This window comes from Onthophagus taurus, chromosome 7, assembly GCF_036711975.1.
Source record: "Onthophagus taurus isolate NC chromosome 7, IU_Otau_3.0, whole genome shotgun sequence".
NCBI classification, from domain to species: Eukaryota; Metazoa; Arthropoda; class Insecta; order Coleoptera; family Scarabaeidae; genus Onthophagus; species Onthophagus taurus.
The window spans coordinates 6,384,496-6,408,227 of NC_091972.1; the positions used below are offsets into that span (position 1 = coordinate 6,384,496).

At 31.8% G+C, this 23,732-nt stretch overlaps 7 protein-coding genes across 7 annotated transcripts; 4 read left to right on the plus strand and 3 right to left on the minus strand.

Annotated features, from left to right (window-relative positions):
* Positions 1–246: 246 nt before the first annotated feature.
* LOC111418878 (uncharacterized) lies at positions 247–1,161 on the plus strand. The gene is made up of 2 exons (XM_023051581.2): positions 247–463; positions 521–1,161. The coding sequence occupies exon 2, from the start codon at positions 521–523 to the stop codon at positions 1,034–1,036; it is 516 nt and encodes a 171-aa protein (XP_022907349.2). The 5' UTR covers positions 247–463; the 3' UTR covers positions 1,037–1,161.
* Positions 1,162–1,529: 368 nt separating this feature from the next.
* Positions 1,530–4,214, plus strand: LOC111418854 (spermine oxidase-like). The gene is made up of 3 exons (XM_023051553.2): positions 1,530–2,063; positions 3,028–3,822; positions 3,883–4,214. The coding sequence occupies exons 1-3, from the start codon at positions 1,588–1,590 to the stop codon at positions 4,127–4,129; spliced, it is 1,518 nt and encodes a 505-aa protein (XP_022907321.1). The 5' UTR covers positions 1,530–1,587; the 3' UTR covers positions 4,130–4,214.
* LOC111418853 (N-glycanase Pngl) lies at positions 4,139–12,234 on the minus strand. Its single transcript, XM_023051552.2, has 6 exons — positions 11,858–12,234; positions 11,656–11,799; positions 11,435–11,600; positions 7,308–7,489; positions 6,325–7,255; positions 4,139–4,381 (listed from the first exon to the last, which is right to left on the minus strand). The coding sequence occupies exons 1-6, from the start codon at positions 12,074–12,076 to the stop codon at positions 4,215–4,217; spliced, it is 1,809 nt and encodes a 602-aa protein (XP_022907320.2). The 5' UTR covers positions 12,077–12,234; the 3' UTR covers positions 4,139–4,214.
* Positions 12,235–12,288: 54 nt separating this feature from the next.
* On the plus strand, positions 12,289–13,307 carry LOC111418855 (pyroglutamyl-peptidase 1). The gene is made up of 2 exons (XM_023051554.2): positions 12,289–12,743; positions 12,798–13,307. Exons 1-2 carry the CDS (start codon positions 12,552–12,554, stop codon positions 13,206–13,208), a joined length of 603 nt encoding a protein of 200 aa, XP_022907322.2. The 5' UTR covers positions 12,289–12,551; the 3' UTR covers positions 13,209–13,307.
* A 3,233-nt stretch (positions 13,308–16,540) lies between these two features.
* Positions 16,541–18,018, minus strand: LOC111418810 (ELL-associated factor). Its single transcript, XM_023051486.2, has 2 exons — positions 17,592–18,018; positions 16,541–17,484 (listed from the first exon to the last, which is right to left on the minus strand). The coding sequence occupies exons 1-2, from the start codon at positions 17,686–17,688 to the stop codon at positions 16,616–16,618; spliced, it is 966 nt and encodes a 321-aa protein (XP_022907254.1). The 5' UTR covers positions 17,689–18,018; the 3' UTR covers positions 16,541–16,615.
* A 60-nt stretch (positions 18,019–18,078) lies between these two features.
* LOC111418811 (TM2 domain-containing protein 3 almondex) lies at positions 18,079–19,062 on the plus strand. Its single transcript, XM_023051487.2, has 3 exons — positions 18,079–18,274; positions 18,328–18,714; positions 18,766–19,062. The coding sequence occupies exons 1-3, from the start codon at positions 18,199–18,201 to the stop codon at positions 19,005–19,007; spliced, it is 705 nt and encodes a 234-aa protein (XP_022907255.1). The 5' UTR covers positions 18,079–18,198; the 3' UTR covers positions 19,008–19,062.
* Positions 19,026–23,648, minus strand: LOC111418809 (uncharacterized). The gene is made up of 2 exons (XM_023051485.2): positions 21,848–23,648; positions 19,026–19,240 (listed from the first exon to the last, which is right to left on the minus strand). The coding sequence occupies exons 1-2, from the start codon at positions 23,447–23,449 to the stop codon at positions 19,160–19,162; spliced, it is 1,683 nt and encodes a 560-aa protein (XP_022907253.2). The 5' UTR covers positions 23,450–23,648; the 3' UTR covers positions 19,026–19,159.
* Positions 23,649–23,732: the final 84 nt, after the last annotated feature.

Below are 23,732 nucleotides of genomic sequence, written 5' to 3' on the forward strand. Positions count from 1 at the left end.
TAAAAATATATCAAAACATATTTAAAATTAAATACAAAATATTATAATATGTTTTGTTAATATTCTAACCCAATTACTCTGACTTAACGTTCGATTGATGTATATTGTGACGTAGCCATAAAAGTCGAAATTAATTTGATTTTTAATATTAAATTGAAATTTAATAATAAAACATTATAAAATCTAAAATATTTATTATTTGGAATTATAACATTAATCGTTTTTATGTGTAAAACTTGTTATCTATTTTGTGGCTTAACCTTACTTACTATCTATGTATCATAGAATTATTGTTATTTTGAGAGTTTATAGTGAATCACTGGTTATCTGCCTTTATAAAGTATGTACGTAAATACTTAAAATCTTATCTTTCGCTACAAACAAAAATAATAAAATAAATTGCGTTTATTTGATACAAAATATTTCCTCAGACGTCCATAACACATTTTTTGCTTAATTAAAGGTATGTATTTAACATGGTGAGCTAAAATATGTTTTTCTTATTAATTATTTTAATTAGATGCCGCATTATAATCAGAAACATCATCATCATCACCATGGCCCTGGTATGCCTCCATTACCTTCAGCAGGATTTCCATCTGTAGGAGGAAGTGGCCCACCTCCATTACCACATAGTGCTTATCCATCAAATACCTACCCCGTTTTCACAAATCCGCATCCTCCTCCTCCCCCTCCACATCATGTTCCTTCACAACCACCCTATTCTCATCATCATCATCATCATGCAGGTCATGGAGTTTATGTAGAACCTCCACCACCTTATACACCCCACCAAATGCCACAACCACACTACCCACCCAATGTTCCTCATCCTACGTGTCCCCCTCCACCAGTAGATGTGGTTTATATTCATGGAAAACCTAAAAAGAATAAGAAAAAGTCCAAAGCAAAGAAAGCGTTGATGATTGCCGCTCCTGCGGTGGGTTTGGGACTTGCTGGATACATGATTGGAAACGCAGTTGGAAGAAGAAACTCATCAAGCAGCTCAAGCTCAAGTAGTAGCGATTCAGATTAAGAAAAGCTAAATATATTTGTGTATTGGTATTCAACTATATCTAATATTAATAAAATCTAAGAGTAAGGCTGTATTTTACAAATTGTTATAAAAAAATATTCTTTAATAAATTTTAAATTACCACATTTTAGATTGTTTTTAATTAAAGGCATATTTAAACATGAATATAAGCTTAAAAACAATTCCTAAGCAAAAAATAATCGTTAGAAATTACGATAAGTTGACGATAATTCTCAAGTTGTGCAACATATTTATTAATAATGATTCTAGAACTGTTTAGAAATGATGCTAATTTAATTTATTATATACAAATAATAAAATATATCATTATTCTTTAATGAAAAATTTATACGTAAAAAAACGATCTTAATAAAAATATTTTTATTTATATCTTACATAACATAAATAAACTCATTATCAATTAAAAAAGTTTTGATATTTTATGTTAATTCCATCGTGTTATCACCAAGTTTTGCGTAACATAGCCTTCATATAAACCAAAGGTTCTTCGAATTAACCAGTTATTTAACAAATCAACGTGCTGTTTCAAGATGAAATCTTCAAAATTAATTTTTGTGTTGTCAAGGGCGATTATTGTTGCCCTACTATTTAGGACTAGTAATTCAAGTAATTCCCCTAGTGTAATTATTATAGGTGCAGGCAGCGCGGGAATAGCAACGGCGACGAAACTACTTAAAAATAACGTTAGTAATTTTATTATTTTGGAAGCCGAGAATCGTATCGGCGGTAGAGTTAATAGTGTTGAATTTGGTGACGCAATCGTTGATTTGGGAGCGGAATGGTGTCACGGGGAAAAGAATAATGTCGTTTTTGAAATGGTTAAAAATTTAGATGTTTTGCGTTTAAGGGATTTTTCCGATTTGATTTTAGCGTATTATTCGAACAGGGCAAGGATTAATCCCGTTTTAAATAATAAATTATTTGGTATCATTGACAGTATTTATTTTCCGAGTGGAAATAAAAAACAGGACGAGGGAATTAGTTTGGGACAATATTGTCTTAAAGAGTAAGTTTAAAATTTATTTAAAGTCTAATTATTTGTTACATATAATAATTTGTTAAATTATTAACAAAATAATGTATTGGAACATTTCGTAAAGTGTAATTTATTAGGTTGGCAAGAGTGTGTGATGTCTCAAGTTACCATACTATATTAAGTTTAAAATAATCTTGCTTTTAAACCAGAAGTGTATAATTGATATTTTTCAACCTTACAACTGTGGTAGGAAGTATTGTAGCATTACGATAGATAGAAGATATTTTTCGTTTTTTGTTTCCTTGGTCATATTTCGCTTCCATATGAGGTTATACTTTTTAGGAATATGCTTTCTACTCATACCGGGAATTTATGCACTTGCACTGTCCCACATAAAATGCAACATAGCTTAATAGTACAGGCATTGGATAGTTTTGCAAAGGAAAAGTTTTACTTGGGAAAGATGACGCCCTTATGATAACTAGAACTATAAACTTTCGGGTTTAGTCGTGCGTCTCATAAGATGGCTAAGCGGCTTTAGACAAGGATATTCAACAACAGACCAGCTTTTCATGGTCAAACAAGTCTTGGAAAAATGCTGGGAGTTTGACATAGATGTAGGTATACCAGCAGCTTGTGGACTTTAAGTATCCTGACGACAGTATCCACAAAGAAAAACTTTTCAGTATCATGTAGGACTTCAACATCCCACCAAAACTGGTGAGATTAACGCGCCTAACTATGAGTGAATCCGCAGGCATTAACATAATGGGAAGGAATGTGAATGCCATGAGGGAAACCTTGACAGAGCAGGTTGAAGAGGGCATAGTATAGAGTCTTATAGGCGAGTATGTGATTTGTATATTTTCAAACTCGCTTGTATGGCTACAATATAATTGTATTCAATTTTTTCCAACCTCCTAAAATACGCTTTACGAACATTGAATAACACATTTTTCTTCTTTTTGGTAATATTTTATTAATTTTTCCATAGATATAACAATAAAGTATCACAATTAAATTTAACCGATCCATTAGAACTTCATTTTACAAACGATTACAAAGATTTTTTTGAAAGATACACACTATCTTCAGAAGGTTCTTTCTCTTGGGATGATCCATCAGCGGAAAGTGATTATAGAGATTGCGAAGGACGTCTAGATTGGAATTGGAATGGAAGAGGTTATAAAACGGCTTTAGATGTTCTTATGCAAAAATTTCCAAACACATCTCAACCATTACCAATAGACGATAAAATTTTATTGAATAAAGAAGTTGAAAAAATTTATTGGGATAACCGCAATGATACGGTCAGCGTTTTATGTAAAGATAATACGCTTTACAATGCAGATATGGTTGTATTTACACCTTCATTGGGCGTATTAAAAGATCGCCATGAAAAACTTTTTGTACCAACTTTACCGGAATATAAAAAAATTGCGATTAGAAATTTAGGTATTGGGGCTGTGATGAAGGTTATGTTATTATTTGAGAAATCATGGTGGCCACAAGGATCCGATTTTAACGGATTTATGTTCATTTGGGCGTCAGAAGATAAAAATGGAAAATTAGAAAAGTTTAATATTAACGGAAAACCTTGGATATTAGACTTAATGGCTTTATTACCCGTCGAAAAAAATCCAAACGTATTATCAGCTTGGTTCGTAGGCTCTAGTGTACCCAACATAGAAATTTTAAACTCCAAAAATTTACTTGATGGTCTCAATTTTGCTTTGGATCAATTTTTAAGTCACGAATATAATGTGACAAAACCAATTTCTTTTATACGGTAATACAAATTATTTCAATTAAAATGTTGAACTATAAAATACATTTTTGATTCTTTTAGATCTCAATGGTATACAAATCCACATTTTCGTGGGACATACTCTTACCAAACGATCGCTTCTAGACAAACAAAAAGTAATGCTGTTATAGCACAACCACTTTTGAATAAAAACGGAAAAGAAACAGTATTATTTGCCGGAGAAGCTACCCATCCAATTCGTTATTCCACGGTGCATGGAGCTATTGAAACCGGATTTAGAGAAGCGGATAGCATCATTAAGAAGTTAAACTATATACGTCGAAAATGAAAAAATTAATTCAATATTGAAAATGTATAATTACTAGTTAAAAATGCTAATAATAAAATCACAAAATATTATTTCATCATCATTATTACTTGAGTTTAATTTCTACAGTAAAAGGAAATTTTTCGCTATCTAATGATTGTCGGAATAACTGAGCGTGTTGCCAATAAACGCTTCCGGAACCTCCCGTTAATGTAGCGGTTATTTCGATATATTTAGAATTTGAAAAATCGAACGTTTTCAATTCTTTTTGCCCTACAAAAAAATTATTGTAGGAATCCATGTTGCAAGTTTATTAAAAATACAGGGTGTCTCACGTAACTAGTTCGTTAGAACTTTTTTTTCGATCTAAAATTTTTTCTAGATGGCTGCCACTTCCGGTCTATTAGAAGTAAACCATAACTTCATTATTTTAAATGGAATGCTGTAGTTTTTATTACACCTTTTAATGGTATGTAAAAAAATATGTTGAAAAAAGCTCTAAATTGGCACGATTACTCTTGAGATGCTGTCAAATAAATTCTCATTTATTTTATCAGAGTATCTTATACAGTCTTCATCACTGGTGACAGGAAATATGCGATTTCTTTTGGTTTCGATATGCCCAGAACTAAGAAAATCTTTATAAATTTTTTGAAATTTTTCCTTGTGATGGGCGTTAGGTTTGTTAGGCATCTCTCATTAAATGTCCGACACGTCCTCTCCAAAAGTTTATTACATTCGCCATCAATACAAAATAAATTTCATATATCGGCGTTGGAATAATCTGCCATGATGTTCAATGACTTACACCCATCGTCAAATGTAACTAATGACAACAATAATACAAACATGGACCAAAAACTGTCAAAATTCCATAGCTTTCTAATAAAAAAACCTGCATTTCGTGCATGTTTTAATAAATTACCCAATATGAGGCAAACTACAATAAATAGGTATAGGAATGTTTATAGATAATTTGTAGAGAATTAAATTCCCTTTCTGATAGGCTCAAAAAATATGGGGTGTTCCATTTACAATTTTCGACTTTCTTGCAGTTGAATACGGTGAAACGGTAATACAATTTTTGACCATGCTGTATAAGATACTCTGATATAATAAATGATAATCTATTTGACAGCATCTCACGAGTAATCGTGCCAATTTAGATCTTTGATGAATGAACATTGGCTGGGATATGGGGTTTTAAAGAGCATGTTAAAATTTACCAAAAAAAACTTAAAACCAAAATAACTCGAAAACGAAAAACGCTAGGTACCAATTACTTTTATCAAAGTCAACATATTTTTTTACGTATAATTAAAAGGTGTAATAAAAACTATAGCATTCCATTTAAAATAACGAAGTTATGGTCTATTTCCGGTAGACCGGAAGTGGCGGCCATCTTGAAAATATTTTAGATCGAAAGTTCCAAATGAACAACTCATGCTAACAAAATTTTAAATCTCTAGTGGAATAGTGGAACCTGAAAAGTTTCTAACGAACCAGTTACGTGAAACATCCTGTATATGAAGGAAATTATTTTATATAAAACTTCTTACTTGCTCGTATTTTAATGTTTATTGATACCTGTTTCGACTTTTAAGTCATCATCAGCCAAAATGTCAAATTTTGAAGAAAATTAAAATACAAGCAAGTAAGAAGCTTTATACAGGATGATTCAAAAAACCGCTGACAAACTTCCAGGGCAGGTAATACATCAAAAATTAAGATGAAAAGTCTTAATATACATGGGGTCGCAAATGCCACCTTAACGAGATATAGCGGGTCAAAGTTTCTTTAAAATTAAACATTATCTGCAATAAAAAGCCCTTTTTTAAAAATGCAGTATTTTCGTGTAAAGTGATCAATTATCTATCAATTGGTCTCTTACAAAATTTTGATTAAAGCAACAATTTTTGATTGAATTAACAAATTTCCTACAAACGTGTTTTTCTTAATTGAACACTTTACACACGTAGAGAGCAATGGCGTAGACAATATTTTTTAAAAAGTGCTTTTTATTGCAGATAATGTTTAATTTTAAAGAAACTTTGATCCGCTAATCTCGCCAACGAGGCATTTCCGACCCCATGTATATTAAGACTATTCATCTTAATTTTTCATGTATTCAATGTTTCATGATTCACCCCGTATAAAATAATTTTCTTCATATATATATCTAAAAATAATTAATAGCAACTTCAAAAGTTATTTACCTTTAATAAAATCCACTCGTTTATTTTCATTTTTTAAACTAACTGTAACATTTCCATCTTCATATGTTGTGTAATCAAAATAAATTATAATTTCATCAATTGATTTTTGATCAAAATCAACTTGAAATGCCCACGTAATAGAACCGACACTCACAGTTTCTTCTCTGCACAAATAGGCATTTCTCCAATCTTTCTCTTCCTTACGAAATACACCATTCATCTTAAAAACACCATCGGAGAAATTTTTAATTTTTTCATTATTTACCAGATATTGATCTAAAGATGTACAATATTTTAAAGAAAATATATTAGTATCACTAATTTTCCATATTTTTCCTTCAAAATCCCGTTTTGTTTCCCCCCTACTTAACCTCCAAGCCATAGACCCAGAAGTTCTTCCTTTTTTATCTTTTTCAGTAGCCTCCTTTTCAACCATCATCTCAATTAACTCACATAAAACCCTTTTATTTAAATATTCCCTCCTAGTTTCACTTAATCCTTTTTGCCGTTCGTTTCGTAAACTACAAATGGCGCTAACTAACTCGATTTCGGTACATTTTTTACGTCTGGATAAAACTTCTTTATGACGACTTGAATATCTCCAGGTGACATCTTGAAGATCTTCACCCGAATAAGCAATTATATAAGACAACTTTTTGTTCCAGCCCGATTCGTACATTAACGGTGTGTCTAAAGCTGCTTCGCATGAATCACAATGCAACCATCGTTTTTGAGCTACCGAATAAACTTCGGTCCATACATGATCCGTTTCATCGTAAACGTGACGAGCCTCCCAACCCATTGCGCGACAAAATAAAGTAAATGTATTAGCCCATTCGCCGCAGCGCCCTTTTCTCGTTGCTAAAAGAATATTTAAATCGTTAAATCTTGCGAATGGCGTTGAAGCGTTGCAAACAGTGCAGTTGTGGATCTATAATAATAAATAAAGTAATATTAATTTATATTTATTAAAATTGAATTACTTCGACTCTATCCGTGTATTTTAAAAGTTCTGAATCGGTTGACATGTGGGAAAATTTTGTGGGGGAATCGCATTTTTCACATTTTGGGCTATCAACCCAAGAGAAAAAATCATTTTTAAACCAAGCTAATAGCTCCGATAATAATACTTCTTGCATGCTTATGTTGGGATCTTCCAAATCACCTAATTCAAAATAAATGTATTTTGAGGTTCATTTTGCATATTTTAATGTTTATCATAAGACAGTGTTGCCACCAGACCAGTTTTCACCCCGACAAGCCGGTTTTTATTATTTTGTAACTGATGTTGATATTGTGTGTTTTTAGGAATTTAGCAATTATGCAATTTAAATTATTGTATGGAAGGGATCTATATGTTTGTTTTCCTTTAAGAGTTTTGTAGTATAGAGGATTATGTTGTATGTATATGTTTGTTATTATTATTTATTATATTATTTGGATAATTATTAACTTTTGCAAGTTTCTAATGAAGTTAATTTCAGTTGTTATTTTATTTTTATCTCACCGTCCATAAATATAAATGCATCTATAAACAGCTTTAGTCATAAAAAACTATACTCTGTTTTTAAACCAGGAGGAGTATTTTAAATTTGTCACCAGATTGACCTTGCACGTGATTGGTTGAATGCGAGGAAGGTTCACACACAGGCAATTTTGAATTTTGATTTTGAATTTGAAGGTTAGGTAATTGATAATTCGACAGTTTCGTGTCATTATTGTATATTTTGTGTTCTTAAACCCTTTTTTATTATATTTTGAAATAAATACACTCATAACATCAATGTTAATTTGTATGTATAGTGTTGACGATAACAAACGAAAATAAATACAATAATAAGTAAATAAATAAATAATAATTATTAATTTAAATTTACCGCCAAAATATCTACTGATATTTTCTGGTGATTTTTCCCAGTGTAAATCTGACTTTCGCGTTTACTCCTCCTGGTTTAAAAACAGAGTATAGTTCTAGTGCAAGTGTTAGTTCTAGTTTTACTTGTTATTCAGCGCTAAGTTATATATTTTTAAGGTTCGGGTTTAGCCCTGTGTCTTCAGACGCTGAATGTTAGGTAAGGTTAGTTTTGTTTACAAACATTAATTATACCATGAAGTATTCTTTGGCAATTTGTAATGGCAATTATAGCGTGAAGTTTTCTTTTGTAATGTCAATTATAGCGTGAAGTTTTCTTTTGTAATGTCAATTATAGCGTGAAGGAATGTTAGGTAAGGTTAGTTTTGTTTACAAACATTAATTATACCTTGAAGTTTTCTTTGGAAATTATACTCTGTTTTTAAACCAGGAGGAGTATTTTAAATTTGTCACCAGATTGACCTTGCACGTGATTGGTTGAATGCGAGGAAGGTTCACACACAGGCAATTTTGAATTTTGATTTTGAATTTGGAGGTTAGGTTATTGACAATTCGACAGTTTCGTGTCATTATTGTAAATTTTGTGTTCTTAAACCCTTCTTTATTATATTTTGAAATAAATACACTCATAACTTCAATGTTAATTTGTATGTTTAGTGTTGACGATAACAAACAAAAATAAATACAATAATAAGTAAATAAATAAATAATAATAATTATTAATTTAAATTTACCGCCAAAATATCTAGTGATATTTTCTGGTGATTTTTCCTAGTGTAAATCTGACTTTCGCGTTTACTCCTCCTGGTTTAAAAACAGAGTATAGTTTCGTAAGATACGCTTGAAACGCACGAATTGAAGTTGAAGAACGAGTGGCGAAGCCACGAGTTTTTTAATGAATGAGTGCTTTAAGTCTTATGAAACGTGTTTTTTATGGTATTTTTTGTAATTCGCGTTTATATCCTTTTTTTCTCAAAATAAAATAAATTTTGACAATGTAGCGAAATAGGTATGTAGCAGTTGGTAACACTTGAAAATAGAAATTTGAATTGACAATTAGAAACTGTCAAAACACAAAATGTATCCACCTGACAAAAATGTTTCATGTACACCTCCCAAAATAAGAGAAATTGCTCAGAGTTCAGAGACAAACATTGTCATATTGACAACTAGAAAAATTAATGACCCCATGTCACCAACTTGAACTGGTTCCATAAAATGTAACTAAAATCTCATTACAGCATCCGATGGTGTAAGGAGCCTCATTACAGCACCCGTTTGAGTACTGTAATAGTAATAATAATTCCATTACCATCGCGAATTACAAAAACTTTATTAACATCTGTGTGAGGAAAAATATTATACCTAAGTTCGCTAAAATTACATCAAAAAACCTTCACCCAACACAAAAATTTCGGATAGAAACATTATGAGAAGAGAAAAAAGAAAACATCACTATAAACTTAAGCTACATTACACAAAAGTTGCCTATTTATACAGACAGTTAACATTAATATACCACTACATAGAAATAGTTGAAATCATAAACACAACAATAACAGAAGTCCAACATGAGTCCAAACAAGATGAATCTAGGAAAAACAATAAAATCCAGAAACTAATAAAAATCCAACACAAACCACGTGTGAAAAAACAACAAAAATAATAAAAGTAAAAACCCTAATAATACATTATGCTATAATAATAATACCACATAAAATTAATAATAATGTCATAAATAATAGCACTAACAATAATCCACTGCTGTATACACATAACTTAACCAATATAAAATTCTCCAACCCAGAAGTTGCTCTAGTCAACAAAAATCATAAATTTGTCTTAGAGAAACCAATTAATATGAACACACCTAATAATGATACCATCAAGAAAGAAGTTATTCCAATACTGAAAAGGTACAAAAAAACAACACCTTAATAAAATTAAACACCAAAAATCCACATATATACAATATAACCACAATATAAAAACAATAAAACAAAAACTTATCAATAACAATGTCCTATTTGTTAAAGCAAAAAAAAATGCAGTAATTGTAATCATAAATAAAGCACTTTACATTGAAAAGCCGATGGATTTTATCAACAACAACAACTATATAGAAATAAAGAACCCACTCAACAACATGATTACCAAAAGAAAAGATATTATAAAAACCACCACCAACACTATAAAGTTCTTTAACAATTCTAACAACACTTTATGATTCCTATGAATAGTTTCGTCCCACAACTATATGCTATAAAAAGTCCACAAAATAAATATGCCCATTAGACCTATCACAACTTTCTATAACTCAACTAATATACATCTAGCAAACTTTATGAACAATATATTTAAAAACATCAATCTCAAATCACTTGAATTACAAGAAACCTGTATTTTACCCTTGACATAATAAAAGAAATTTTCAATATGGATCCACTGTCGATGATCCAACCCTAATCTTAAAGCATTTTATTAACCAAAACTCTTGTCAATTCAACAATAAATATTAGAAATCTACCACAGGACTACCAATGGGACTCCCTATTTCTGGTATAATAACAGACATATTTATGAACCATCTTGAGAAAACAAAATACATGACTCCTCCAATCTATTTAAAAACAAAATTATCAAATGGTTTAGAAATTTAGATACATAGACGATATTTTATGCGTGTGGAATGGCAACCAAGAAGAATTGACTAACTTCCTACAATACCTGAATCTTATTCATAAAAATTTGCAATTGAAATAGAAAACAACAAAAAATTAAATTTCCTAGACATAACAATAGAAGGAAAAACACCCAACCTAAATTATAACATATGTAGAAAACCTACAACAAAAAATATCATTATACTATGAGACTCCTATCACATCTTTCTAGATTTTATATGAACAGACTTTTTACATATCTCTAGATAAAAATAATATAACAACTGACATTACAAACCTCATCTAAACCAATCCTTCATAAACTAGTAAGGGCGTTTGAGTTGTTGTCATTATGTGTACCATGGTGGTTATCCTTGGTTTTACAGGAAATTCACCTTCCAACTGGAAATGTTTGAGCTTTTGGGACATTTAAAGAACTAAGGACATTCTTTTCCAAACGATCTTGAATAGATAGATCTGTTAACTTGGTCTTATCAATGGAAATGGCCATGTTGTTGTTGTTTTTCAACATTTTTGGCAACACTGTCTCAAGATGATATTGTAAAAGAATTACCTGCTAAAACATTTTTTTGGATGCTTCTCATACTTTGTATAGCTTTAGCCTCAATTCCAGCTTCACAGATAAGTTCTTTAGCTTGATCTTGTAATGCTACATCATCATGAATTCTAGCTAAATGGAATCTATGTTCGACTTCTTGTAAAAACTTATTGGTATATTTCTAAAAATATTATTTTTCCTCATGGTAAAATTTTATTGATATCCTTGTAACTTACTGATGAAAATTTAGGGAGTTCTACTTTATGTAAAACCTTTTCCACTGGTGTTTCCTTAAAAACATTCTCCACACTAATATTTTCTTTGATTAATTCTAGGTGTTGTAAAGGTGCATGTAGGGGCAGTGTAAAATCACTATCTGACTAAAAAAATGTAACATTCTTAATAGATTTTTTGTATACATTAATAATTAGTATTTACCTCCTGAAAACCCATAAGCTTTAAACATTCCACACCACCGGGCGACTTTAAAATTTTTTGAGATACTGTAACATTACTTTTTTTTAAAGTTCTAAGTTTTACATTCTTCGGATCTTTTAATATATTATTTATTACTTTCTCCAAAAGCCTTTCAACTTCTTTGTAATGTTCCTTAGTATTTTGTTTAAGCATTGATAAAACTTGTTGTAGATTTGACATTATTTAATACAAAAAATTAAAAAATATATTTGTTTTAACTATAATAAACGATTTCTATACGACTTAATTTCGTGATAATGCAAGTTTATCTTAAACGAAGCCCAAACTGATTCAGCAAAATTTAACCTCCAATTGAATAGGAAATAAATTTGACAATCAGCTGATTCCTGTTCTGTTAATTTTTAGGGATTTTTTCACCCAATATTGGCAGCAATTCTTATTTGTAAACGTAATCAGCTGTAACATGTTTATCAAATTATAACATTTATTTCTCCTTTATTTGAAGAGATATTTTTATCTTTTGTATTCGGATTACTTATTAACTACGTTATTTTATTGCTGGGTAAATTAAGAAAATCTCGTAACTCTTATCATGTTTAAAACATATGGATACAATTATAAGTAGCTACAATAAGCATTTATTAACCTAATTAAAGTCTTAATTAACTTTTAAAACTATAAAATTACTTCTACAATGAGTGAAAGAAATGTAGTAGTCACAGGATTTGGTCCTTTTGGAATACACAGCATAAACGCAAGTTCTGAAGTAGTGAAATCACTTCCAGAAAAAATTAAAGATGTAAACATCATTAAATTTGAAATTCCTGTTGTTTATGAGATTGTTGATGAGAAGATACCTGAATTATGGGAACAATATCAACCTATTGTAACTACTATATCTATTATGTACTTTATTAGATGTTTCATTATTTTGTTTTAGTTAATTGTTCATGTGGGTGTTTCTGAGAGAGCCCAATCGATAACATTGGAAACAAATGCGAATAGAACAGGGTATATTAAAAAGGATTATCATGGATGTTGTCACAACACAGGTGATATTTGTGATGACAATTCAAAAGATTGTTTGAAAACCGGATTGTGTATTAATGATATATGTGATCATTTAAATAAAAGTGGCAAGGTGAAAGCATGTATTTCAAATGATGCTGGCCGCTATTTGTGTGAATATATTTTTTATAAATCACTTTATGTTGATCATACAAAAGTTTTATTTGTACATGTTCCTATGCTGAATCAACCATATTCTTGTGAACAATTGACCGAGGGATTAATTATTATTATAGAAAGAGCATTGGAAATGTTAATGTTAAGTGAGGAAAAAAGTCTTTAGGTGGGGTATTTATTATTCATGAAACTCAAATTTTAGTTTTAAGAATTAAACTATATGTATGCCAAATTAATACAAATAAGCGTTTTATTGTTTTTCATATTTACAATTTTCCCTTTCCTAATATAATACAATATATTATATTGTATATTGATACGGGACACCTGTATATATTATATTGAATATAATATATACAGGAGTCCCGTATCTTCCGCATCAGAGCTTTATACGGTTGTAGGATACATTATTCTGAAGCGATCTTTCTAATAAAATTTTTCCGAAATGTTTATAATAACCGCACGGGAACTGTTTAAAGTTGTCCAATAGCAATGATTTTCCGTGAATCACGGAAAAAGTTTATTTCTCTTTCCGTGTCGAATTTATTGGTGAGTACATACCCGTGCGAAACTAGTTTAGAACGACGCGGTGGACCGGCCGGGGGTGAGACCGATTGCCTGAGTGTGATTTACGATCTCCGAAGGCGTTCCCCTAAGCTTTTGTTGAATTGCTATTGGACGAAAAACAGTTCGTTTATATATCCTGTATACAGGGTAATTCAAATTCGACCCCCACCATTCTCCGACGTTTTGTATTCGTGAAACTATTATCAGGTTTATTTTTTGTTATGAACGCCATATTTCATTTTCACACCATAAAATAGGATAATTAATTCTGATTTTATGATATGTCCCAATACAATGTATTTCATTTAAAAAAAACATTGAATTATTCAAGAAAGAAAATAAACCTGATGATAGTTTCATGAAAACGAAACGTCGGAGAAAATTTCTAATTGTGTCATGACATTTTTCATAAAAAGTTGTCTTAAGAATGTTTTTTCAGATTCACAAAAAACGAAAAATAAAGAAGTTATAGGCAAAAAACGAAAAAGTAATTTTTTGTTTTTCTGCCATATTTTAAAAACTAAAACGGCTAGATCCAAAAACTTAGTTGAAAAATGTTGAGCTCTAAGATACACAACTTTGGCCCCATTTAACCATTTCTGTATCTCTTATGGTTTCTGATCTCAATGGTGGGGGTCGAATTTGAATTACCCTGTATATATATATATATATACCACCAGATCCTCTACCCTCCCCCCCTCTCCACACCTTCGCATCCTCGCCCCCATCACCTCCCTCATCCATCTTTTGCCCTCGCCCCCTTCTCCCAAAATCTGCTTCCTGACATTGCCTCCTCCCTTACCTCACTACACCCTCTCAGCATGTGTTCCGGCGTCTCCCAATCCTCTCCACACAGCCTACACCAGCTTTCCACATCGTCCGCCTAGTACCTATTCCCTCTCTCCACATTGCCACAGCGGAATCTGGCCACCAATCTCTTCCCTTCAACATCGCCCTCCATCAACAAATACTTTGGCAGTTCCTCTGTCACTATCCCCCCATACCTTTCATTATGTCTCCCTTCTCGTATCTGTGTCCTTCTTTCCTGCCTCTGTATGTTCCTGTCCCTATCTCTCAGTTTTCTCCACATTTCACCTCTTTCCGCTCTTCTGTTTTCGACCCCAGTTAGTGAATATCCCACTCTCCTATAATATTCTTCCCTATCTCTTTGCCCATAGATCAGCCTCCTCTCCTTAATTTCCCTCCAGCACTCTCCCAAAATCCTGCAATGCTACTTTGCTTCTATTATTTCCTCATACTTCACCGCTCTTCTCCCAGCCTCCATCCTAACTGCATCCACCTTAACCTCCTCCTTCACTAGATACCCCGGAGTCTCCCTTGCCAACCCTAGTAGCCATCTCCAAAACCGTGTTTGTATATCCTCCAGCAATACTTCTTCTCTCCATCCCCATGCTTCTGCGCCGTACATTATTGTGCTCCTTACCAAGCCATTAAACGTAACCTTTCTTTTTCCCACGTGCCTCCCAAAAGTTTTTTCCCCCAATCCCCAAACCTGTCCCATCACCCTGTTCGCTCATTTTGCCATCTCCCTCACGTGCGGCCCCGACCTTATTACTTTCCGCGAACCCATATCCCAGGTACCTACACTCTTTCACTTGCTCTATCTCTCTTCTCTGCCACCTCCATTCCTCCTTCTTTCTTCTCCCCCCTTTGCAGAACTTTATGATCTTTGTTTTCTCGACGTTTACCTCCAACCCCTTCGCCTTAAAATATCTTTCCAGGGACCTCATCATCTTCTTCATCTTCACCACCTCTCTAGCCACGACCACCAAATCGTCCGCATACGCTAAGGCGTGCACCTTTGTTCCATCTATCACCACCCATTTGTCCCTTCACAAGTGTCTTTTCCAAGTCCACCGTATATATATAGCCACTTTCAACAATTCACTGTCATCACAGTTCACCACTAAATAAACATAGCTTTGTCTTTAGAAGAATATTCTCTAAGATATTCGTCCTTTATCAGTCTTGCTCATGGCCATGTTATTTCTTGAGTGAAGGAGGAGTCCTCCTTTTAGCACTAATAATTTTTTATGCGATTAATGGTTGTTGACATGCCTTCAAAACCCATGCATCCCATGAGTTGTTGAGTTCATCCTAATAGCTTTTTTTGCCTTAATGAACCAACTGATCGCACTAAGTCCAACTTCTGCAAAAGACAACATGCAAACTGATCTTAGCATGGCTCTGGTCATCTCAATGTCAGCCTGAGGTGATTTATCGGAAGTTGAGCGCTCGAGCCGGGAAACAATACATATACGTATAAAGAGTTGCAGAATTCCCAAAAAATAATCCATTTATAAAGTTGTGCAAATTTCATATAAAAATAAAGTTGTGTTGAAAATTATAGATGTTCTAAATTATCGTACGATAATGAGATATCAATGTATTATTGTATATGAATTGAAATAACTGTACGTGTACGATAATTATCGTACGTTTGGCAACACTGTGTTTGAGTTTTCGGGACATTTAAGGAACTGAGGGCCCTGAGGGCATTCTTTTCCGAACGGTCTTGAATGGGTGGTTTTGTTGAAACACTACGAGTTTTCTTTAGGATAATAATTTAGGTTTGTTGGGTTCCTGCTCCATCTAAACGTGGCACAGTAGCAGTAACTTAACTATTATTAGCAACATCTACTGCTGCAGTTGAATTATTATTCAAAATACTTTGCTCAATTATTAATTTCTCTGATTTCACTACCAAATCCAAATTATCAACCATAGCGAACGATTTTTTAATGTCTCCCCACAATATGGGAGAGCAAATTGAGAAATGTTAACTAAGGAAAAGTCTTTAGGTGGGGTATTTATTATTCAAGAAATTCAAATTTTATTTTTAAGAATTAAACTATATGTATGTCAAATTAGTACAAATAAATTAGAGAATAAAGAAATAAAATTCAAAAATCATCATGCAGAAATAATATATTCACTTTCATTTTCCTATACTGTCCTGTAAACATATACAATGAAAGAATTATTCTATTCGGAGTCGGACGATCCTGTGTCTGATAAACACAGGTCATCTTTTAAATCGTGTGTGGAGACGAGATTCGTATTAAAACCACCATTGGTGGTATGGACTCCACCTCCTCCACTTCCAATTGAATTAAGGTGCGGATTATGAACGATGGTCACATCATTGTCATTATCTGATTCTGAGTCGCTACTATTTGAAGAGGAAGAACTATCGCTCATCTCACCAACACCATTCGCCTCATTGTCGGAATTATTATTTAAAATCGGAGATTTTTCAGCTCGATTAATGGTCGTCATGCTATTAATACCGTTATTAATAGGTGGCGCAGGCGCCACTTCGGTAAAATCTTCATCTAAACCGATCATTGGTAAACTAGCAAGGGCGTTTGGATTGTTGTCAGTATGGGTACCATGGTGGTTATCCCGTTTTGGGGACGGATAATTCGGACTTGATTGCAATGGGGAGTGTTTTGGAATAAGCTGGGTTATGTTACGTTCTGCGCGGCGACCTCCACTAGTTACTTTGGTTTTACTGGAATTCCGCCTTCCAACTGGGGATGTTTGAGCTTTCGGGACATTTAAAGAACTGAGGGCGTTCTTTTCCGAACGGTCTTGAATAGGTGGTTTTGTTGAAACACTACGTGTTTTCTTTAGGATAATATTACTATTTAAGGATTCCAAGCGAATATCTCCAGTTACTTTATCGATTATTAACACACATTCCTTTTGGCAAGTCTTTTGTGAGCCTTTAAACACCGTTTGTTGGGTTCCTGCTCCATCTAAATGTGGCACGGTAACAGTAACTTGACTGTTATTAGCAACATCTACCGTTGCTATTTTATTTACATCTACTGATGCTGGTTTAAAATCATCTGTAATACAAATATATTGGTTATATATTAATGTTTTAAATTAATTAACGTTTTATAATTGATAAAGTAAAATTATTACAGAAATAAAATGAGGAAAAATCTCTTACATCTGATAGTATGAAATGCAGTTGAATTATTATCCAAAAAACTTTGCCCAATTTTAATTTCTCTGATTTCACTACCAAATCCAAACTTATCAGCCATAACGAACGATTTTTAATCAAGACCTGCGCTCGTTCCTAGGTAATGTCTCCCCACAATATGGGAGAGCAAATTGGAACAAATTGAGCGTTTTTTCGTACGATTTTGAGCTATCTTTATCATGCGTAAATGGTGTGAGTTAAAGTATTTTTGGTAACCTGTTGTGTCCACCTCAATTGCGTGCCTATTTTTTTTTTTTTTTTAATTTTAAACTTGAACTACATTTTTTTATCTTTACGACAAGCTCACATTACGTATGTCACTGATCTGCAACTATGGAAATAGAGACAAGTGGAGAGAATAACAATGCAACGTTGCCAACTGGTCGCACCCCATTTTAGTTACCATTAATTGTTACATGTTGGCTATAGTGTTTGTCAAAAAATTCGTTTCATCTCCTTTTAATACATTTATCGACTAAATCTGTCGCAGTCTTTTAAGATCCGAAAATGTTATTAAAAATTAAAACCAAATAACCATTTTAATACATAAAATGAATTAATTTAATTAATAATGAAGTGTGTACACATTAGTATACGTAACGCAGTTGTAATTTTATTATGTTTTCTTACACAACATTCTCATATGCGTAAATTATACAAGTCTAAACATAGAATAGGTTATAACATTATTTTTTTTTAGTTGATAATGAAATGGATGTTTCTTCAACGAAGCGAGATGTTAAAAATATTCCTGCTGAAAAGATCATACGCTCCAGAGAAGATAAAATTATTCCATGCTCTTCATCAGAAAGCACACCTTGTACAAATTTAAACGCTGTTTGTCTTAATTGTAACTTTACAAATTCTTGTATTTACGGCGAAAAAGTAAATGTTACATGTATGGTCGATTCTTATATTAAATGTAGTGGAGATCGTACATTTGAAAAAACTGTAATTTGCCAATATTGTTATCAAACTGAACGTTGGGAACATAATTGTGAATTAAAAGCGGATTGTCACTCTATATTAAAATCAAAAAATACTTATCAGACTAATTGTACAGTTCGGGATGATATAGTTTGTTTAGGTGAGATTATTTTTAATCAACAGCAAAAATAATAAACATTTTATGATTTAGGTGAGAGAACTTTTAATAAAAATGTTCAATGTAATTGGACTCGTGGTTACCGTTGGACAACTACTTTAGCATTAAGTATTGGACTTGGTGGATTTGGAGCTGATAGATTCTATTTGGGACATTGGCAAGAAGGAATTGGTAAATTATTTAGTTTTGGTGGATTTGGAGTTTGGACCTTAATCGATGTGATATTGATATCTTTGCATTATCTAGGACCAGCAGATGGTTCTTTATACATTTAATTTGGAATTAGAAAAAAATTGTTTTTAAAAATACAATGTATTTAGTTTTTTTGTACATTTATAGTTGTTTTGTTTAAATATATCACAAATACCAGTCTATAAACATCCCCATTAATTAATAATTACTTATTATTTAATTGATTGTACTTATTTTAACACAATAATTGAATCTCTTGAATTAAAAAGTCTTTTAGTTCTTCTTCTGTCGAATTTGTTGCCATTTCTTCATCAATCTAAAAATATAAACTAAATTATATTAAATACCTTAATTTATAGGTTTTATTATTGCTAAAAAGAACAACTTTTTTAAAACATTATCTCTTTCGTGGTTAATTGAAGAACTATTAAAAATAAATCTTGACGTGCATTTTGGGTTGCATAATTTCTATTACAAACTTTTAAAGAAAAACGCATTTTATTTTAAAATACAGTAAAATTTGAGATATAACGAACTGAAAAAGGATACTGAAAAAATGCTCAATTTTTGAATTCAAGCATAATTCGTAAACGTCATGGTATTATCGCTCAGATGGAAACAATATTAAAACTATGATGTGATAATCAAGTAAGAGTGAAAAATTGTTCTGTTGATCAGAACACGGTGTGCTCTCAAGTTAAGCTAATTTTTAAGAGATTGAAAGAAGAAGACGAGGAGGCGTCCAATGATGAAATGTTTAAAGCAAGTAACGGTTGGTTTAGCCATTTCAAAAACGGTGATAAAGAGACTGCATCTTTTTGTGTGATAGAAGCATGTGGCTATAACAGCCAAATCATATTCAACGTAGTTGAAATAGGTCTGTTCTGGAACAAAAACTTTTAAAGCTTGGGTGTCAGCTTTTCTTTTTGTGAACTGGTTTGGTCATCATACCTGAAGTCGAACGTTATTGCCAATTAAAACATCCTCCTGCAACTAATTAATTTCGGCCCACGTGTGAAAGTTGTATTTTTACCACCAAATACAATCAGCTTGCTTCAATCGATAGACCAGGGAGTCATTACAATATTTAAAGCTTACTACATGAGACGATCGTTTGCGTATCTACATGAAGCTATCAGACAAAACGACGAGCTTTCTATTAAAAACTTTTAGAAGCAAATCAATGTTTTAGATGCCGTGAGAATGAAATTTCACAAAAAAACTTTGAATGGCGCCTGGAAAAAACTGTGTTCATTTTTTTTTCGTCACAGAAACCCAGGAGGAATCAACGCCTGATCCTGATCCAATTGATAATGTGATTCAAGAAGTGGTCGATCTTACAAGACAATTAAATTTACAGGTGGATGGTGATGACGTTCAAGAAATGCTGGATTCACATAATCTGGAGCTGATAATTGTAGAGCTTGTAGAAATGCGTGAGCAAGACATTGAATATATATATTCTTTAGACTAGATTCAATTGAAAAAGGATTACAAATTTTAGAAAAAATAGACTCCAACGAGATGCGTATTTTTATTACAAAACGGGGAATAAAAAATTTATTAGGATGCTACGAGGAAATTTTGCGTGATACGAAAATAATTGGGGAAATTAGCAAACTATCGGTAAAACTCTTATCAAACCTTGCTTGTTAGAAACCGCTAATATTCTTCTTGAACCAGAAAGTTAATAAAAATTTTCACAAATTCTGCTTTCTAACGATACTGTGAAACGTCGTATCGATGATATGGCCGCAAACATAAAAATTCAGGTAGTGGAGGCCGTGAAAGAATCAAAGTTTTTTGCAAAGCAGTTGGAGAAGATTACGGATGTTGCACAACGAAACAATCAAAGACGAAATGCTGTTTTCTACAGAGGTAATGACAACTTCAGAAGCAGTTGATATAATGGTCATGGCAAAAGTTGATAGATATATGCACAGACGATACTCCCTCAATGCTTGGATTTCGCTCAGAATTCGTACACTTGGTCAAAGAAAAAAATTCTAATGTAACCGTTATTCATTGTTTTATACATCGTCAAGCTTTGGCAGCTAAAACATTTTTTAGCGTATTCAACGATGTTTTAAAATTATGCATTAAAATTGTCAATTATTTTAAAAAAAAGTGCGTTAAACACCCGACTTTTTAGAAATTCATAAACAACAGTTCAGTTTGTTGATATTCTTCGTTGCTATTCTTTGTGAATATTCTTGATTCCTTGAATTAAACTTGAAATTGCAATTGAACATACTTTATCACGAGATGCCATCACGACTTACATTGAAAAATTATAACTCTGAAATCGCAAAATTTTAACATGCAATTATTCCTGCTTTTTGAGGACACTGATAATACGAAGAATAAAATAGCAACACATCAGCGACAAATTCAAGCGACCCTTTTTAAAATAGATGAGTTAGCACAAAACACTACAAGACCAAGATTTGGGAATTAAAAATGATTCTGCTGCCAAATATGATTTTGAGAAGATGGATAAGTCACTATTTTGGGTAAAATATCTCAAAGTTTATCCCAGCATAGCAGAACTAGCGCTGCAACTGTATTTACAGTTGTAGCAATAAAATTGAAATATCTACGTCGTGCGCTTTCTTTCATTCTACCTAGAATTGAAAATCTTGTCAAAAGTATGCAAACTCATCCATCTCATTAATTGATATGTTCTTTCTTAACACAGGTGTGTGAAAACAATATTTTATTCTTTTGTAATAAAACTTTTACGAAATATGTATGTTTTTTGCATTTCTATTATTACACCTATTATAAAATTACAGCAAGGGGGGCGTCGTATTGTGATTTTAGGTAGTAGGGAGGTGTGATAAAAAAAACTTTGTGAATCACTGGAATAGAGCAACTTGAGGAATAAATATAATGTATTAAATAAATATATTTTTATACCCACCACAATAAGTGCTTCTGGTAACGATTTTAAAAGTCTCAACTTCAAAAACATAGGTCCATTAGGCCAAGACTCCCTATTCCTAACGCAAGTAGTCTCATCAAGAACTTCAATGTAAACTTCTTTCTTATTTTCCTTATTATATCCAGTTATGCCACAAATATCTAAATGAGGAACTTCATACGTAATTTCAAATCGTAAATTTTTGGGCAAATCCGATTTTAATGTTAAAAGCATCTCATAAACCCATGAAAAATGAGGTCTTCTTTCTAAATGTAATTTTGTATGAACCGGTCGAAATGGTTCCAACGTAGTATTTAAATCATTAAAAAGCTGTCTGTTCTCGAAATATAAACAAGATAAAAATAGATTTAATCTTATTTTTGTACGAGATTTTTGATTTTTAATTAATGATATTGTTTTTGGAGTTAAAGTATGTTGAATTAAATCGATTGGTTGATAATTTAACATCCATAAATATAACATTAACTCAACAAGATCTTCAATGTCGTTTTTATAATAACCCATAAGTGCTTTTTGTTCTATAATTGGTAAAATAATTTTTATGTAACCAGTATCTTCGCAATAGTTTAAAACACTCATTGCCCATAAAAATCGAGTTATATCTTTGTTACGAATAGCATTAATGTTTGTTGAAACGCGATTAATTTCCTTTAAACACAATATTGTTAAAAGTCTCAAAAGATTTTCATCGTAATAAGTGTAATCAGCAAATAAAGCTAATATATGACACATTGCCATAAACGAATAATTTTTATAAGTCTTATTAAATAAGATAGTACAAGCTATTGTTGATAAAATATCATTGTCTTGATTTCTATTGTGTCGTAATGTTTTTATTAAAGTCACAAAAATAGCTGGATCATGCAAAATATATAAATTATCATTTATTGTTTTATTTATTTTTTCTAATATACGTTTATTTGATATTTTTGTACTGGTTCTAAAGGTTGAGTTGCAAATAATGCACAGTTCTTCAATGCCTAATTCATTGAAATCATATTTTTGTAAGGCAGTCATACAATTTTTTAAAACTTTTTGGACATCTTTATCTTTCTTTTTTAAACTAAGATAAAACATGGTCTGTAGCAGTTCTTTTTGGTTCAAAAAATCGATGTTATCAATTAAATTATTTAGCCCAAACTCGTAAATTTTATATTTCATAATTGATTCAACATCTATTTGTGCCAGGGTGTTTAAAATATTCAAAATAGATTTCGGATCTAAATTGTCAAGTCTCGACATGCATTCATAATCGATTTTGTTAATAACATATTTAAATTCGGGTGATTTTGAAAATATTTTTCTTTCCTTTAAATTAGATAATACATTCTGTAGTTGTTCATCAGTGTACTGCTTAAAAGAATTATTTTCTACACCAATTTGTTTCGAAGAATTATGAATTCTCAAGTTCTTCTTAATATCATCATTATTATTATATTTGTTATCAATGTAATAAGCAAGTCTTGATAGTAATGATTGATTTCTCTCACCTAAATGGTATTGAGGTGAAGATAAAGTTGAATTTTGCCTTCTTTGCATAAATTGTACACCATTTCGGAGTAAATTTTTAATTAGTCTCATGACCCCCTTTTAACTACTATTAATAAAATTAAATTAAAACAAGAAAATTCACACTTCACAACTAAATTTACGTAGGAGTATCATAAAAAACGACGTATTTAATATAAATAGTATCAAATTTCTAAATTTAAATCGGTAATTTTGATAACATTTGGCGAAGAGGTTATGGTACATAACAGTGACATTATTATGTTAAGTTGGTACAAATTAGCATCTGATAATAAACGTAATTTTAGATTAAGCCAGACTAGATTCATTAGTTTTGTAATAAACGATACAATAG